Below are 19,118 nucleotides of genomic sequence, written 5' to 3' on the forward strand. Positions count from 1 at the left end.
AAGGAATAGCTGCCCTCACGGGGAAAATGCAGGTCCTTTATTTAAGATGTAATCCAAGGCATTCTTACTTGGGAGTAAGTCTCGGTGAACTCAGTAGAATTTAGTTCTGAACAGAGAGGAATAGGAGTGAACTGGCACCGAAGTTGAGGTAGGGCAATCAGCGTGCCCTGCCACTCAGAGAGGAAAAAGAAAAAAAAAGTAGGAAGAGAGGAATTCCTGCTCAAATTCCGATTTTATTTCGTGTGAAAAAATATGTATTTACTTCGAAAAGCATGCTTTAAAATGTGGTGTAATTGCAAGCGCAGTTCGACATTATTTTATATTGTTAGTTAGCACATAGTGGCGTGGGACAGCCTTCCAGTGTAGATCAGTGTCATTCACATATTGCGGTGTGCTTGGGAAAGTGGCGCTCAGAAAATGAGGGCAGCTTACGAGGATTATGCAAGGTAGTGATTATCTGTAAGGAACACGGGGGAACTCCTCTGTCAATGGGGCTTCTTATCCATGGCAGCTGTTATCCCGAGTTTTACAGAAGCTATGGCGCAGAATTCCACCCACCCCATTGGTTCGCAGTCATGGATAGCTCCTATAAAGCTCAAAATAAAATATATTCTGGATAAGGAGCCTAATTAAGATAGGAGACCCCTGCCTCTCTTGCGAATAATCACTACCTTGTAGGATTGTTGTAAGTTGTCCGCATTGTCTGAGCATCCTGTAAAACTCAGAACAAAAGCTGCAATGGATAAGAAGCTCCACTGACATAAGAGTCACCAGTCTCCCATGATTAGCCCGTATATATTTGCATCCTCCTCCGACGGTTAGCGTTCCGTTCACTTTCCTGCAAGCTCTCGTTCTTTCGTACCCCTCACGTATAAACGCTCGAGTTCGTATGAGATGCCAGAGTGGTGGTTGCGACTATCTATTATTTCTATCTCTATGACCAAATGCGCCGACTAACCAATGCAAAGATCTAGGACAGGGCACCATAGAGCCATGGGTCAGAGTGGCCGCCCGCTTCGCCTTATGTTCCTTACCCTGCCTATGGCGACGTTCAAATGGAAACTGGAAGCATCCTCTTTGAGTTGACTCCTAATGTCTGCACTTTCTCCTGCAGTTTTCGGGCCGCCGGATTTTATTCAGAGATAGAAGTAGCTGCCTACGATAAGTTAGGCAGAGGATTCTTCAGGTGCCATAGTTAGCCACGCAGCCGACACGCACGGCTTCTGTGATGTTCGCAACTGAATTACTTCCCGGTTCTTGCCTGGGTAATGGAAAACACGTGATCTTCGGCTGCTGGAACTGTCTTCAGAGTTAAGAAGCGTCTGTCTTGGAACGCCATCCTGCAAAAGTCAGCGTGTGCATGTTTGAGCCTCACATTTCTCTTAACTGGTTCTTGGGGATCTAGTCAACTTTGACTCTCTGGAGTGACGAATCATCTGTGGCAGGTAGGTTATCTAAAACACCTTTAAATCTGAGGGTTTATAAAGATTTTCCTCACTATACAGCCCCTAACTTATGAATCCCACCTTCTCCATCATTCTCTTGGTCAATCTTAGTGTTTCCACAGCCTAATATTGCATGTACATTGTGTATGCATGGAATAACTGTCCGATCCATGCAGAGACAGGATTTAGGCTGGCATCAGGCTGTAAGAGTGTGCATGGTTTCAGTCTTATTTTGTAGGAAATCTCTTATGAATGGAAGAGCATAGGGAAAGATAACTTCCTTACAATGAGGAAGCCCATTCTACTTCTGCTTAATTGCTCCCAAAGCTTTATTTTGCATATCCTTGCCTGAATACTATCAGCTAGAATACAGCAGGCTTCTCAAATTGCTGGGCATTTTGCTGATCCATCTCCTGGCCCACCCCTTTAAAGACATTGCCTGTTGTCACTTATCCACTATTAGGTAGGCTGTGTGATCCACTTGGTGAAGATGGAGAAGTGTTGACTTCATGAAGGAAGCCACAGCCTTGAGTTTACAGGAACTGAGCAGGGCTGTTGTGGACAGGTCATTTCATTCAAAGGGTCACCACAAACCAGAGTATTTGACAGCACATAACAACAAAGAAGCTGCATATGACAATTCTATTAAAGTTCATCAGCTTGATCTATGAAAAGAAGTCCTTGATTTAAAAAGCAACAAAGGACCCCTGTGGTATTTTAAAGACTAGCCAATTTATTCTGGCATAAGCATTCATAGTCCACTTCTCTGCCCTCCCCCCACCCTACACCCAAGTTTACATTTATGATATAGCCAACCATGAGATTTCCTTCCTAGTAAACATGCTAATGTCCACAGCAGAAGACATCATGGCCACAATCCTATGTGCAGTTTCCTGGGAGTAAGCTTCAAGCAATTAATTGGAACATACTTCTGAGTAGATGTGTTTAGGATCATGGAGTGCCACTATGGACTGGAAATAAATGTCACTGATAGACCATTAACACAAGTGGAAGACTTGTCCAATTCGCATATTTATTTATCTGGAATTTTTGTATGCTGTCCCATTCGCATAAGCCTCGGGACGGCTTCCAACATCATAAATAAATACATATAAAATACATACATATAAAATCTGGAAACATCCTGGCTCAATATGATAAAACCAATAAATAAAATCAATAATTATTCAAATATCATTTGAATAAAAAGGTCTTGGCCTGGCGCCAAAAAACGACGACGGTGCCAGGCGGACCTCTCTGGGGAGCACATTCCATAAGTGGGGTGCCACCACAGAGAAAGCCCTCCTCTGGGTACTCACCCTTCTAATATCTTTCACGGAGGGTTCCCAGAGTAGGGCCTCTGCCGCTGATCTCAAGGGGCGGGCGGGCAAATACGGACTTAGGCATTCCTTTAGATATTTGATCATGCTGCTTCCCCCAAAACTCCATAGTATGTTCTGCTGTGCTTATGCCCCAGGAACCGTCGCAACCGTGGTGTAGTCCCGGTTTTGTCTGCCTGGAATGTTTGCAGTGGTGGCAGTGTTAATAGTAGGGACAAGAGACCAATGACGTCTGCTCGCTTTCTCTTGAGATAGACTGTGGAGCCCATTAGAGGCTTTAGCCACAGTCCATTAAGTTGCCTCATTTAGTATACTGAATGGGACTAAGTTGGAGCAAGCGAGTGTGGCCACCCTCCCATGTGTAAGGCCGTTTGTGGAAAGGCCGTTCTTGTTGGGTTGCAAGAAGGAGTAATGAATATCCGAAGTGCCAGGCCGGGACCTAATCCAAAGTGTAACCAGCCCAGCAGGCTGTTTCCCCCTCCGCTCCCCTCCGCTGTTGTTCCCCAGCTGTGTGGCGATCATCTTGCATTGGTTCCTCCTCTTGCACAGCCTCGTTCCTCCAGCCTCTCTCCTATTCATGGTGGGGGTGGGGGGAGAAGTAACTCTGGAGGAGTCCCTAGGAGAGAAAGCGGGTGGGAAGAGGTGCTTAAGTGCTCGGGTGGGTTAAAGCTTACTAAAGCTGCCACGCTCCCTCCCTTACTTCGGGGCAATCTGCAGACCTCGCAAGTGAACGCGGCCAAGCTAGAAACGGTGCGGCTCCGACAACCTGCCAGTCGCCTGTGAGCTGTGGGGGCAGGAAGGCCGGCGTGACTAACCAGCAACGCAATCTTGAGGCGCGTCGACTAAGAAGGAAACTCTGCGGGGGCCAGTGGGGTTTCTTTCCTGGGCTTGCAGCCCGCGAGCGGAGGGATGCGAGCGGGAGGCCTGCAGAGGTGCTCACCAGGCTGCTTGCCCCGCGCACCTGGGGGAGCGAGGAGGGGGAGCGGATCTGCTCCGCGCACGATCCCGGCTGCTTTCGCAGCGCGGCCATTTCGCGCGCCGTAGCAACGGGCGGAAGTGGAGGCGTTGTAGGTGCGCCTTCGTACCTTCCCGGCTGTCGGCGCCTCCACGCGTTAATTATAGCATTGCTTTTCCTCCTCCACCCCCAGCAGGAAGCGGCTACCGCAGCAGCGGCTGCAGCAGGGGAACCTCTTTGGAGAAGGAGAGGGAAGGTAAACAGAGCAGCCCCTCCCTGGGGAGAGGAGACAATACCGGGTGGGGGCTTTGGCCAGCGGCCTGGGCCGCCTTCTGGGTCCGTTGGGGTAGCCTTGTTTACACAGGAGGGGCGGTGGCTGTGGCCTTTTTTTTTTAACTTTCTGGCCTGATTGTGCATTTGCGTAGAGCGAGGAGAGAACGAGGGGCAGAGGTTACCCTTGGCAGGGCTTAAAGTGAGGACCTGTGAAGTCGAAATGGGCACAGCAGGGACCCCGAGCATGGACAAAGGTTTCATTGTTGGTTTTAAAAAATGCCGTGTGTTAAGCGAAAGATGGTAGCCCTATATGAAAAAGCACTGTTTGGTTGTTCTTCACTGCTAAATTGCACGCGGTTTGGGCTCACGTGATAGATAGGAGACTTGGGGTTGTTGTGATACTGGAGGGAGAGACACAATGAATGCTTTTATTTCCTCAGCCTATAGTGCTCTAGTTTGGGCCTGAGGCAGACAATTAATCCCTGAAATCTGCTACAGTGCATGGGAGAGAAGATGATGCTCCCCTTCTCATGCTGTGTGAGAAACTGAGGTTGCAGCGCACATCTTCAGTGCATCTAACCTCGTCCATTAAACTGTTAGTTTCACAATGCACGTAGTGCTTGACTCAGTTGACAATGTGCTTGACTTGTGTAAGAGTTATCTAGAACTGTTCCTCAAGGAACCTATACTTTTAGGACTGTGAAAAAAGAAATGGCTTGGGTATAACAGTGAAATTAACAGAACTCCCCAAATCCAGACCTTCAGCTTCCTGCTTTTTATCTAAAATATTAGGACAGGAGCCTATAACAGGGATTGGCCAGACTTGCTCAATGGAAGAACCATATTTAAGATGTTTGAGAGCCACACGACATGCACAAGTATTTATTATTATTATGATTTTATGAAAGTACATACTTGCTTTTCAGTGTATGGGATTTTTAATGTGCATAATAAGACACATAGATACCTGGATCACTAACTGGGATGCAACTGGTGCTGAAGAAATTGACCTTTAGAAACAAGAACTGCTCAAAATGTCATATTAACATAAAATAACAGGGTTTTTTTTTTAAACTATTGTCGCAGGCAAAATCCGGGAAATTATCATTTAGTGAAAAGTGCTGAGATTTCTTTGTTAGGATGTGGCCTTCAAGTTAGCATTCTATCAGGAACCTTTGAAGGAGTTTGCAGAAGGGACAAGCAGCATTAGGAGAGCGATCTTCTGGGACTATCACATAAACAACATGTATTCTCTTTGGAGCTGCCAGTGGTCCCCACTCATTCCATATTCAGGAAGGGGGTCAAGACACCGCTTTCAAAGTTGGCTTTTTAAAGCCACCAGGAGCAGCGCAGGGCAGGCTCTCGTGAGGCTCTGGAAGAGAGTGGTTTGGGCCAGTGGCCTTTTGAGAGCTCATCCCAGTGTGCCTCGCCTGCTCTTGTGGTTGAGTGCAAAGGCACTTTAGCAGTTCTACCTCCACCGCTGCTCCAGGTGTTCAATCCAGTGGTGCTGCTGGAGGCACTGGTGGCAGCGGCAGTTATTCTGGCAGTGGTGGCATTTTTTTCAGTGTCTTCAGCAGCAGCTGCCTCTGTTGTGGCCCTACTGCTGGTGAAGAAGCCAAAGATGGAGTAGGTGGTACTTTCAGCCCACTTCCCTTCCCACCCAGTCACCCTGTGGTCACTCTCGAAGGCCTGAAAGATCAACTTATGGACAGCCTGGATCTATTTCAAGTTCAGCTTCTTTACTGGGGGTATGGCCACAGCTGAGGCAACTACCACTGAAGACACCAAGGAAATGTTGCTGCCACCAGAATAATGGCTGCTGCTGCCTCCCATAGCACCACTGGAAGAAGCACCAAAGCACCTTTGTGCTTGTCAGCAGGAGCTGGCAGGGCATGGTGGGGTGAGCTCTCTCAATGCTCACTCTCTCGAGAGCAGAATGGATGGTGGCCTTGGAAAAGCTCAGCAAAATTATGCCCATGCCATCGCTGGGATCCAGACCGGGGGACAGGATGGGACAGGGGGATTCTGAGCTCTCTGAGAGCCACAAAATAAACCTGAAGAACTTCATGTGGCTCCTGAGCCTCAGCTTGGCTACCCCTGGCCTATATGTTGAAGTGGCCCCTTGGTTATTGTGACAGCCATGAAGGCTGCAGCATTCCCCTGGGATTTAGCCTTCGGCTGTAGATTTGGCTTTTCCTCCTCCTCTCTAAGTCTGGGTTTAGTTTAAATATGGTCTCCCTGCTTGAGTGTGGCTGCAGGAGCTATAGGTTCCTGCTGGGCTTTCTCTCTCAAAGTTAGCTGTGAAGTATACATTTGCAAAGAAGCGCTTACCCTTCTGCAGTTTCTCTTCTTGCTATGCCCCTGTCTTGGCTGCAGCAGCTAGTAATGAGTTTTGGGTGATTACCTGGACCAATTAATATTGATATAAGGAAACCAGTAAATAGCACTTATCTTCTCCTTGCCCACTTACTTAATTCACTTTAATGCTGCTTTGTCACAGGGTTCCTTGTACTCAAAGTTGATCCTTGCTGAGCCATATGCTTTGACATACACAGGCCGCATAATTCCCATTTACTGTGTTTATGCTTATGCTTGAAAAATATTAAAATATTTTGTGTGACCTTTATTTCATAGATATATAGAAACCACCCCCTTCTCTCTGCATTGCTCCCCTTTCTCTGCCATACTGTTCATCAGCTTCTCTTTGGGGAATTATGTCTCATAATTCTGCTGTATATACATATTAGGGAGGTTTACCTCAGAATATCATTTTAGGGATAAAAGTTGAGCTGATAGCAAAAGGTACATACGTTAGAATAGTTTAAAACCATTATAGTTTATCTGCCACAGAAGGAAAAGGTGAATGAAAAAAGAGGATAGATGCCCAGAGGGTACAATCCTATACATGTTTAGGCAGACAAAAAGCCCTACAACTCCCAGCATAGCTCACCCCACATGGCAAACTGTAGGACTTAGTGATTTTGTACATTTTTACTTTTTCCCTTTCTTAAACTTTGTTTCATTGTGTTTCATTGCCTTATGAATGATAGTTGTCTGCCCTTTTCAACAATCCAAAATCATACAAAGAAAAAATGGTTAATGCAGTGGCTTAGGTCCTGCAAGCCCTAGAACTTGGCACCAAAGTTGCTTTGGTTGATCAATGACCAATATTCAACATTTCCATTAATCAGTCCATTGTATTATAATTACAATTCTTTTTTAAGGATCTGAACTAATAAGGGTAAGTAGTCTAACAAATATATCAGCATTAAGTAGTAATTGTAGCTATAGTAGTCAATTTCAGAAAGATGGTCATTTCCAGAATTTATTATTTTCATAAAGCAGGGCTGTGGTCACACAATGAGAAACCATGCGTGGGATTGCTTGTTGTTATATATGAATGCAGGAAGGATGGTGAAGCATGGCTGCTGGTCGCATCCACCAGACATGCAGCACTTGAAAATTCAGCATGCGGGAGGTGGGGGAGCATCAGGTACATATGCAGCAAGGAGGGGAAAAGGTGTGGGTGGGCGTGCTCGTGCATGGGCATGGAATGTGGCATCTGCAGGGAGCGCGGCTCTGTTCCTCCCATAAAGCAGCTGTCCTACTATACTGAGTAGATGGTGGTTCCACAGAGCAGCTGGCCAAAAAAAAAGTGGGGGCTGGCTAGGAACACACTGAGGGGAGCATGTGAGCCAATGGGTGAGGCAGGTGAGGCAGGCAGGAGCAGTGCACACTGGGATTCATTCCTAGCTGCCGGGGCTGATGGGACACATGCCACAATTTGCAGGGAAGGTGGGGACTTGTGGAAACCAGGAGCATACATTTATTTATTTATTTAAACATTTCTATGCCGCCCCATTCGCCGAAGCCTCTGGGCGGCTCACAACATAAATAACATACAAAAATAACAATATAAAAATAACAATATAAAATAAATATTTACCATATGAATGTGTGAACACAGGACACAAGGCAAGATATCATGCTGCATGGAAACAATGTGGCTTGGTTTAGTGTTTTGTGTGAACATAGCCTGAATGTTAGACACAAAAGCATGCTAGAGCAGATCTTGGGCTGTAGTTCCATGAACTTAAAGTGAAGTTGCCTCGGCCTTTTGTGTGATGGATAAGACAAGATGCTTTTCAGTTTAAAATCAGCATGGCTGTGGTAGAAATTTCAAGGACAATTCCAGTTGCATATGTAATTTTTTCTGTACAAACACAGCCCTTGTTTATTTTTTTTACAAATAGGAAAAGTTTCAATTGTATCATTATTTGCAAAATAAGCTTATGCTTATTTATTCCAAAGGACCCTGCTTATTAGATGATCATTAGTATTTATGCTGTGTATATTATGCAGAATCTGTCAACTTAAATAAAACACAGTTTTGAGTTCATAAGAATCAGTGCAAGTTTCTTAACTTTCTATAAATCAGCTTATGCATTAAAAAGGCACTTTCCATGATTAAAGTTGACTGAGACAACTTTTCCAAGAAATGAGTAGCTTAGTTCTTCTGTCTTTGCAGAAGATGGGCAGAGTGTGTGTTTGTGTGAAATGGTAGTAATAGATTAGGAGAGTTAAGATGGCTAGGATAAGTGGTTAGGATAGGTACAGTGGGATTTTTAACAAAAAAAAAAAACCCTTGATTTAAATATTAGTTTAATTATACCATAGTTCCCTTCTGCTAAAAAATATTAGTTCATTATTCTGGTCCAGAAAAGAACTACTGAAGTTTTCCATGTCTTTATTGTGGATTAAGCTTGTGAAAAAATTGAAAGTTTTAAAAAATATATTATCTTCTTTTTTAACGTAACAAATCTGTTCATGTATGAGTGGCTGTAAAACAAAAATGTATCTGCCTTGAATTAACAAGTTTAAATAGTACTAGCAAGTATTTCTGACATGGAACCAAAACCTTGTTATGGACTATACTGACCTCACAAATGCAAGTTAATAATGGCCCCATTGATAGAAATTCTGAGTAGCAAATCTATTTGATGTGGCTGTATGAGTGCCATGCACTTCTTGCCTCTTGAAAGAGGTTTTTTGATAACTAACCAGTGAAGTTAAGGTCATTGTACTCATTTCAAATAAAGCACTGCAATATATTTAGTTTATGAGAGCTAGAACAGATACAACATTTTAAGAAAACTATATAGATTTGCAAATGTATAATGTGCTGAAATTATATTAATCTCATTCATTCCTGTAATATCTTTCTGTTGCAGTATTCATGTATTTAAAGTCAATCATTTCAGTGCTGACCATCACATGTGATACTGTCTTTGTGCAATAGTATGTTATACAGTACAGTTCTGTATGTATTTTCCCAGAAATAAGGCCTACTATATTTAATAGTACACTCCCCAGTAAACATGTCTAGAATTGTAGCCTTTTTCTTGTATTGTAGAGTTGTTTTCTCTCCCTGTGTGGTGAATGGAGTTATTTTCAAGCAATTAGATGTGTCCTTTTTTTTTTGCTTTTGTGTTTACATATGTAATATATAACTTTCCTTCTTTGCTATTTTAGGCTTCTAATCCTGCTGAGAGCTTTCAAAAGAAATGACTCACTGGTTTCATCGAAACCCTTTAAAGGCTACCGCTCCTGTCACATTCAATTACTATGGGGTAGCTACTACTCCAGCTGCATCAAAGATTTGCAAGTAAGTAATTCTAACACTGTGTGAACATACAAACATATATTTTCAAGTAGTAATATAAGAGACAACAGTACTATTGAAGGAAGTGTCTGTCTTTGAATTGTGTCTTTGGCTGTTTGTGGGTTTTTTTAATGCAGTGATATAAGGTCATCAAGAACACGACTCCTGGACCTTTTTACAGATTTGAGCTGCAATTCTGATATGATGAAAAATGCAACTGATTCCTATTTTTCACTTTTGAAAGGTAAGAGATTAACATATTTAGCTTAATTGCTCTGTTTATTGATAACTTCTTTAAATAAAAATAGGTCCCAGAAGCCTCTGAAAACTTTGTGGTAGGCACTTTGGAGCACAGATTCTTTGTTCCATGCCTGTAGAGGGCTTGAAGTAAATACAACAGTCTGAATATGATATTAGGGGATATCAATGAGCCGTATTAATTCAGTGACCTAGTTTGCATGACACAACAGTCCACCATGACTAAATTTACTTGATGTGTACTTGTGGGAGCTGGTGGAACTGGGGTCAGACTAGATGGCCTGGGAGGCCCCTTCCGACTCACTCTATGTTGTGCTAAGTACCTGCAGCCTTGTTGTGTCATGTTAATGCAGGCAGCAGGGATTAGTTGAGATTAAATAACAACTCATGACATGTTTTAGTGTTATTTAAGGTTTTTCTAACCCTTAAACAACTACTATCTGGGTTTGCATGACACAATAAGCTGGGTACTCATTGGGCTTTATGCAAAAATTGTGCCTGTAGACAAGTGTTATTACATGACAGTTCCTGCTGGTAAATTAAGCCACATTGGGCTTCTGTGATATGTGAGCAAGCACACTGTATTTGACACATGCAGAAACTGGTTGAAAAATGCACACAAGTCTACAGGGTTCTCCAACACGGCACCCACTGGCACCAATATGCCTACCTGGATCTGCCAATCATCCTGCCACCCTTCATTGTATATGTAGATACTGGGATGCTAGTATATTGCAAAGCAAAATGCTCCTGTCCAGATCCCACCTCTGCCTTGTCTTTTTGTAACAGAAAGGTTACATTTCTTTGATTATTTATTTATGAGGTTTTTTATCCCCGCTTTTTCTTACAAAGAACTCGGAGCAGCTTACATAATTCTCCTCCTGCTCTCAGTCTTATCTCCTCAACAACAACCCTAGGAAGGTTGACTTGTCTGTTACTCCGAAGAAGGAGTTATGGAGCTGAGAGCGGTTCTTTTTAGTACCCAAATTAGTCACCATCACTTGATTCTGGAAAAGTGTGGGTATGTAGGGAAGGATAATAGTAGGGATTCCAGCTGTTTGCTAGGCTCACCAGCCAGGTCTCTGTAGTTCCTTGCCACCAATTTTACCCGCATGCACACAATAGAAGAAAAGTGCCATTTCTTTTCCAAGCTTTCTGTGATGGCTTGAGGTCAGAAAGAGGAAGAAACTACTTTCTAAATTGGAAAAGTAGTAATGTTTGCTTTTCCTCTTTCCTCTGCAAACTAGAAAAGCCTTTGCCTTTCCCTGCAGCCCTCTAGGCCAGAGGAAGGGACAGGGTCTTGTAGAAATCCTTGGAGGAGCTAAAATAGCAGGCATTTTTCCAGCTGTTTCTATAAAGCTTCCAACAAGTGAGAGAATATTCATCCTCTCCTTCAAGCCCTCTAGGCATGGAAAGCTGAGTTTTGCTCACATCTTCAGAGGCAAGGATAATGATGGCGTAATCCCTACTGTTTCTGTTATTCTCTGAAAAAACAAAGGAAAACGCTGCTGCCATGAGTCTTGCTTGCCAGGGCCAAGAGGCTTTCACCCTTGGTAGTTGCGAGTGACACCACTGAGTACTTTGGCGATGGCACGTAGCTTCATGATGAATTAACAGGAAAAAGACTGCACATGTCTCCCAGTGCTATTCTGCAACAGTCCTTTTTCCTGCAAGCAGGTGGTTTGGCTTAGGTATTCTAGTTGTCACAGATTATTTGAGCTGTTAGTCTTCTGTATCTCTAAAAGGTTAAAAAAAGTAAAAATGCATCTCCCCATTATAATATTTTGAGCATGTTGTAGTGGGAAGACCTGAGCTTTTATTATTTCATTTAATTTCAATGGCACCCCATAACCTGAAAGTTCTCTGGGTGGCTTACAAATACTTATGTCCTTATCTATGGCACCTTGAACAATATCAGCTGATAACAGCTTCTGGTTTTGCCAGAGTCGCTTCTGATAGCTTTTATCCATTATTGGAAGTCTGTTGAATGCATTTGATTCATTGCAATAGGCTCTTTCCTTTTGTTACTACATACAGAACTTAAAAACCCCTCTCAAGTAGGACCTGCAAAAAAAGTTACAGTATGAAGCATTCAAGGTGCCCACACTCCATACGCTTTTCCAGATTACATCTTTTCATTCTCTTATTCCCTCCAACAAAATGGTGATCAGAGAGCAATGTGGGGTCCCCCCCCCAATACTGTTCCCCTTTCATGCAATATGGCTTCAACACCATCCCTTATCCCAGAAAATCACTCTTAAGTCTAGAATAATGACAGATGGTTTATGAATGATTGCAGGAAGGGATAGGATTGGCAGTAGTTGGAAATCCACCCCCGCCATATAGCATGAACAGAAATGCTTTCCATTTGTGTGGAAACCTCACATTTGGACATTTCCCATCTTGTCTATATTGATATCTTTCCTTTCTGTGACTCACTAGAATGAGCATACTATTGCTCTGCTTCATCCTTTTTTAGGATTCTTTGAAAGCAACCTTGTGGTCCCGAGATAGCATCCAGTGAGCCATAGAATACTTTAGATTTCCAGATCCGGAGTTCAAACAGAGTTCTAACTCATTGCTGTGCACACACTTTCCTATCTCTCTTTCTACCTACCTCATAGCTAGTGTGGAAAGAACCATGCTGTTTGCTTCTCCAAGACTGGAAAATTGAGGTCACAGTGGGGTAAATCAGGGGAGGAGACTGGGGCTGTAGGATATGAGGTATGCTGACGATCCTTCAGTGACCTGCCCTCCCCTTCCACAGGGCTGCCCCTGAATAGCCAAAAATGGCCATTGAGCTGAATTGCAGATTGGGTAGGTGGCAATTGCTGCCTCCACTGGGTGTTTGTCAAGCCTCTTTACAAACATTCAGATTGCACTCAGAAAGATGTGCCCTTAGTACTGCATTGCTCAATTAATTAGTTTGTGGAAAGGAATTATTTAAGCTGTTTGCTGCCGAAGTGTATTATAAAACTGCCCATAGATTAGCCTAGTGGAATTAATCTTGGAAATTATTTTTAGCACTAGGAAAATAAAATCCTTTTAAATATGTGAAAATAATTGCAATATTTTCTTTGTATTTGCAATTTATTTTCACATAAAGCTTTGAGACTTTAACATACAATTGAGACAGCACAAATGTTGCAGATCAAGCTGATAATTTTGAATTTGCCTTTCAGTTGCAAGGTATTTTTATTTTAACAGGCTTTATCATTTCCCTGGATGACTCTTCTCAGGACAGCAAGTTGAGATACATTCAGAATTTTAAGTGGACAGACACCTTGCAAGGACATGTACCAAGGTATATATGCAATAGAGTTTTCAGTGTTTATTTCAGACAAATCTTCCTAGATGGTAGCATAAATAGTAACTTAGGACGCTTTCCAATGAGGCTGGGAACTTGCAGGATTCCAGGCATCCAATGCAGGTGGGAGGAGTGTGGAGGTGAAGATTGCCTTCATACTCCTTCTGCCCTGCAAATCAGCTTAATAGTCAGTTTTGACCACCTTAACTGCTGGGCTTCAGAGTGAGAGTGAAGGAGGCTGAAATGCCCCCAGGATACAGTATATTTTAATAACACTAGACTCTTCTCCCTCACCCCTGGAACAACCACTAGAGCCCTTCTCTGAGGTTGCTCTTCCTATCTTGGAGACAGAGCCAGTGCAGTTCTTTCCATAATGGCTGCAGGGGGGTAGGAGGATGGTGGTCTGAGCATGGATTTCCAGCTCTAAGGTCAGCAGTTTTCTGGCCATATAGCTGGGAATTCAAACAGTCTTGTGGTCCTCCAAGTGCCGCCTCTCTCTTCTCATAGGTTGCCCAATAGTTAGCATCATGTCAAAAGGCCAGCTTCTCCTTGTTTCTATCATAAAGAAAAGCCTACATCTGTCTCAAAAGTGTACCTTAGCAATTTCACTGTTTCCTTAGTGGTAGTCTCATAACTTGAATCCTTTGCATACTTCCTTGAAAGTAAGTCCCAGTGAGATCAGCAGGGCTGTGCCACAGTGTGATGCAGTGAAAAGAATAGACTGGCTTGTTTGGATTCTGCACAAGTTCTGAGCCTGGTATCGGACTCCATCATTCCATGAATCTTTGCCTTTATTTTTCTTTAACATATTTCTAGCCTTACAATTTGAAATTTGCTTGAAACTAAACATTATTTTAAGGAGAGCTGCAGTGCTGTGGACAGTTTCCTTTGCGACTTTTTGTGGCTACTGCCAACCTATACCAAATGTGTTATTTCTCCCCATTCTCTTTGTAAGTAATCCAAACTCTTTGAAAAATTGAATGCTAGTCATGCTATAATTGCCAAATCAAATACATTGTATGTTCTTAAACAAATCATTAGTTTTGGTAGCCAAACTGGGGAAAGGGAGTTTATTTTCATGCCTTCCTTTTGAGCTACCTGTAAGCATTGGGTTCCTTGTTCTTAAAAATGGTGCAGGACCAGGTAAAACTTTGTCCTGAATGCTTTTTATACCATTATGCTAATTTACCGAATCAGCATTATGCTGTCACTGCCATGTGTGGTTGCTGCTGTTTTCTTTTTTGTAAAGCACCACATAAGACAGATCAAACAAAAATACTGGCATTAGGCATGTTAATGCTTGGAAACACAAATGTAAACCAAAATTTCCTCATGTTTATATGATTTTGTCATTCATATCACCCACATCTCTTTTGAGTATGTATGAGTAACAACAACAGGGGGAAAAATGCTCTTGCGTGGCAATATAAGCCCAGACAGAGGAATATTAGTGAACATGAACTCTGACGTTGTATTGAGCATAAGAGAAGCTTCCAGTGCTATGAAAATGTTGTGGCTTGCTCATTCTCAATTGCACTCAATAGAAAACTTAAAAATTTCTGTATGACTTCGCTGACTGCTGCTTCTGTTGCTTTCAGTGTGTAGGGGAGGAGTTGTTGGAAGCATGGATTTTGCACAAAAGTTAGATTTTGCTTCAGCCATTCTTCAGACTAAAACAAAGCATGAATTGTTCCTGCCAAAACAGTTGTTCTTTTCAAGCTGTTAAATGTCTGTGTGAGGAGCATACATTTGAATACTTTTGTGGCTCGCTCACATGATTTGGAATGGGAGAATGAGAAAGAGGGACTAAAGCTCTTTGTTCCAGTGCCACGATCCTAGATGCATTTACTTGGGAATAAGCCCCAATTGAGCATATGACACTTCTAAACATATGAGACATGTTTAGGGTTGTGCTGTATATCTCTTAAGGACAGATGGAATAATTAGTATGCTTGGGTTCAGAATTAAATTTCAAATATTGTAACAAAATGTCATTTTTTTTTCCTTTAGTGCCCAGCAAGATGCTGTGTTTGAACTAGTTTCTATGGGATTTAATGTGGCTCTGTGGTACACTAAGTATGCATCAAGGTTGGCTGGGAAAGAAGAGTAAGTGTTCTCACTTTAATCATAATTTCTTAGAAGGCTAACTGTTAAGCCTATGCAAGGTTTGGCATGCCTAAGCCCATTGAAAGTGGAGACCTTGGCTACACCTAATGCTGCAGAGGCTTGTGGTCTAAGTTAACTACATCCCTTCAGCATAACTGTGACGACATGCATGTTTTTTAGTCTAAGCAGTATAGAGCCCAGTCCTGCCTGAAAACGTAACACTGAACCTAGGTCTTTAAAAAAATAACTTCTTCTTGCCTTGCATTATAGTAAGTATTTACACGGCCCACCCTGCTTGTGCTACAAGGCAGCGCTGTGTCCTTGCTTCCCATTCTCAGATGGGTTCCTTATGTACTCCTCTGACACTGTGCATAGTAATTTCTCAGTGTTGAAACAGCTGGGCTACTTGGTAAAACAAGAGGAGAGGTTTTCTTGGATTGATGCTGCTTTAAGAGAAGATTTGTAACTTGGGTTATCATACAGTGATTCTGAAGGCTGACTGCAGCAGTTAAATCCACAAAATACAGTCCAAAAGCATTCAATAAATCATAAATAAATGAGCCATAAATGAAAAACTATATTAAGTGGCCAATAAAATACTTGGGGACACATTTAGAGTACTAATTTTGACCTGATGCTGTATGGCTAGAGACCAGGAGATCTGAAGGGCCATCTACTCCTTTTTCCCCAGAGTCTTTGTCAGAATCCTAACTCACAATGCTCTTGCCTTTAAACATTGATATGCTTGATGGCCAGAGAGGGTCTTCTCAGTGGTTGTCTTTTAGTTATGAAATACTTGGTTGGTGCCCGTTGTGTTAGCTTTCTAGTTTGGGTTCAGCAAATCACTCTTTTAATGCACAGAGACTCACCATCTTGTGCCTGTAGTTCATTACATGTGAATTGGAAATTAAAAACACTTTTGCAACGAGACTGCTGTTTGAAACAGATAAGGGGAAACCCAGCTCCTGATAGCTTGAACCTAAACTAGAAACTACAAGTGCCTGCCTTTTCAGCAGCCCTGGCTCCACCCCTCTGGGTGTGCCCCTCCAGAGAAGAGCTAGCCTCTTAATTGGGTAGCCCTTTTAGCCTGATGGGGTCATGAACTAGACTGGGCTCCCCCCCCCGCCCTGCTCTTGTTCCTTCACATCCAAACCCTGTTCCCATGGTCTGCCTGAATACCTGGAGACAGCAGCCTTTACTCACTATCTCAGTTTCCACACTGGTTTCCCAGCATCCCACCCCGCATCCTCATCCAAAGAGTTGGTGCCACCCTGATCCTAGAAAGTGCACCAAGAATAACTGCTGCTTTAATTCCCAACATGTATGCGTGTGTGCACACACAAAAGCTACGGCTACTGCACTGAGTTGGCTGGAGTTTTTAATTGGGAAGGTAGCATAACTCAGTTGATTGCCCATGCTTTGCATGCAGAAGAACCCAGGTTCAATCCCTGGTATCTCAAGTGAAAATGCTCAGATAGAAGAGGATGGGAAAGACATCTTCCTGAGAGGGACTGCCAGTTTTGCAGACTATACTAGGTTCATCTTTCTTAATTTCTTCTGACTCCCTAGACTGTCCTAAACATATAAAGTAGAATTTTCTCAAGTGGTCGATCATGAAATAGGACATGTAAAAACTTTTTTTGTTCTTTCAGGTATTTTAGATTTTGTTACATTTTATAGAGTTTAGTTTGCAGTCTTTTGGATAAGTTAATCCTGTGTTGTTCCATATAGTTTTTTTAAATTCTTACAGCTTTTTCAGTTTGCCAGAGATCCTTTATTTTTGGGCAGATAATGTTAATAAATAGGAATTCAGCTAATGAGAATCCTGGCAAATTTGAGGTTGAATGTGAGTGAATTTGTGTGATTTTTAATATTGTTGTTGAGTTGCAATTCTAATAAATATCTTTTAGCATAACTGAAGATGAAGCAAAGGATGTCCACCGAAGCTTGAAAATAGCAGCTGGAATTTTCAAACACTTAAAGGTAGGATTAAGAAGAGTTCCAGATGTTCAGGAAATACATGTGCATTCTTTCTCTTGGATAAGTCACTTGCCGGAATGCATTCTGCTGTCAGAATCTTTATATACATGGGGAACGAGATAATCTTTCCCCTTACATGCTAAGTTTCCTAATGCAGATGGATTTGTATATGAAAGTCATTCAAATAAGCAAAATGTCCTCAGAGGACTATGCCAGATCTCCTTCCTGACTAATATGAACTGGTTTAATGGCCGCCATCCTTTGTTGGCACACATGATCAAACATACCCTTAAAGCACCATGACACCCCTCTCACTTTGAATCAAGGAGTGCAGGAACAGTGGGCCTACATAGTGCAATCTTATATGCATCTATCTTCAGATGCCGCTACTAATCACTTTATTATTTTCTTAGGAAAGCCACATCCCGAAATTGATCACTCCTGTAGAAAAAGGAAGAGATTTAGAAGCTCGGTTGATAGATTCCTATGTTATCCAGTGCCAAGCTGAAGCACAAGAAGGTATTGATGCAATTTCTCAATCTTTAGATTACTTGAACTAATTGTTCTACTTGGCGTGGAAAGGGTCGTATGTGACTTTTCAGTAAATGTTTGACATTTCACCTTCCCAAACAAACACAATGTACATCATGCAGTCAGTGTTAATGAAGAATCCATCTGTTGCAGGGATTTTGGGAGAATAGGAAGTTACCTAAACCATGGGAGTATTTATTCATCTAGCCTAGCATTGTCTCTAACTGCAGCCGTTCTGCTACTGGATCCTTTTAAGGGGCAATATCTGGGGAGGGGCACAGGATACATCAAATCCTCAGGTCTGAGGTCAGAGACAGCACCAGACCTCATGCAGTCAGCACAGAAAGGACTTTACTGGCCGTCTCTCCAAAGCAGAGAAAATGACCTTGGAGAGAAAGAAAAATGGGAGGAGAGGATACTGAAGAGGCCAAAATTATGAGCTTTCCTGAGGCTGCCTCACTTCTTCCCTGTACAAGATGCTGTGACTAGATTCCCAATACTTTTGCCATCTAGCAAAAATGCAGAGGGGAGAAGCAGGCAGGTGAAGATTGTCACCTGCTCCTGCTCTGCATTGGACCATGAACCGCCACATTTCAGGGCTTATGCTCACCTCTGCAGGATTACACGGAGACTTAATCGGAGACTTTGGGGATGGGACATGTATGGAAATAATGTACCATACCATTGAGCTAGAGTCCCTTACCTTGGCTGATGTGAAAAATTGATTATGAAATTGATGAATGCTTTTTATATTAAAAATGTATTCTTATATCGTATTCAAAGGATAATTCTGTTCAGCACTACTATATACAGCTGTTAGAAATACAAAGTGAAGCATGTTGCAGTCTGAATGGGACTTCTATGCCTATCTTGTCATCCATATTTAAACTGTTACCTCTAACTGGGATGGATGGTAATGCTTATTGTTTCATCTAATTTTGCCTTAGTAACAATTGCCCGAGCTATTGAGCTGAAACATAGTCCTGGTCTAATAGCTGCCCTGGCATATGAAACAGCCAATTTCTATCAAAAAGCAGGTATGTTCAAATAATTGCTTTATGACTACCTTGTAAGTTCAAATGCACAGCTTAAAATGCAGACTCTTAAGCATGGATAGAACATTAAGGAAATGCCATGGACAATAAGTAGAATCCATGGACCTCTAGTTGATTTGAGCTGACATTGGATCCCCAAAGAAAACTTCCTTTGCAATGTTTACCTTTCCCTTTTATAACTACTTTGGGGACAAGAACCAAATTTA

General features: G+C 42.4%; 1 protein-coding gene across 6 annotated transcripts in view; it reads left to right on the top strand.

Annotated features, from left to right (window-relative positions):
• Positions 1-1,030: 1,030 nt before the first annotated feature.
• Positions 1,031-19,118, top strand: part of BROX (BRO1 domain and CAAX motif containing) — a 28,288-nt gene continuing 10,200 nt past the window's right edge. The window contains exons 1-9 of one of the 6 annotated variants that reach the window (XM_044431518.1): positions 1,032-1,445; positions 3,934-3,996; positions 9,546-9,678; positions 9,813-9,919; positions 13,141-13,237; positions 15,251-15,346; positions 17,257-17,329; positions 17,740-17,845; positions 18,805-18,894. In XM_044431518.1, coding sequence (XP_044287453.1) covers positions 9,578-9,678; positions 9,813-9,919; positions 13,141-13,237; positions 15,251-15,346; positions 17,257-17,329; positions 17,740-17,845; positions 18,805-18,894 — 670 coding nt within the window. In that variant the 5' untranslated portion in view covers positions 1,032-1,445; positions 3,934-3,996; positions 9,546-9,577. Of the gene's footprint in view, positions 1,446-3,502; positions 3,718-3,933; positions 3,997-9,545; positions 9,679-9,812; positions 9,920-13,140; positions 13,238-15,250; positions 15,347-17,256; positions 17,330-17,739; positions 17,846-18,804; positions 18,895-19,118 lie in introns of those variants that run through there. The other 5 variants (XM_044431433.1, XM_044431607.1, XM_044431766.1 and 2 more) reach the window with 5 other exon arrangements.

The sequence above is a fragment of the Varanus komodoensis genome, unplaced genomic scaffold (assembly GCF_004798865.1).
Source record: "Varanus komodoensis strain SLA01 unplaced genomic scaffold, ASM479886v1 scaffold1, whole genome shotgun sequence".
In the NCBI taxonomy this organism is placed as follows: Eukaryota; Metazoa; Chordata; class Lepidosauria; order Squamata; family Varanidae; genus Varanus; species Varanus komodoensis.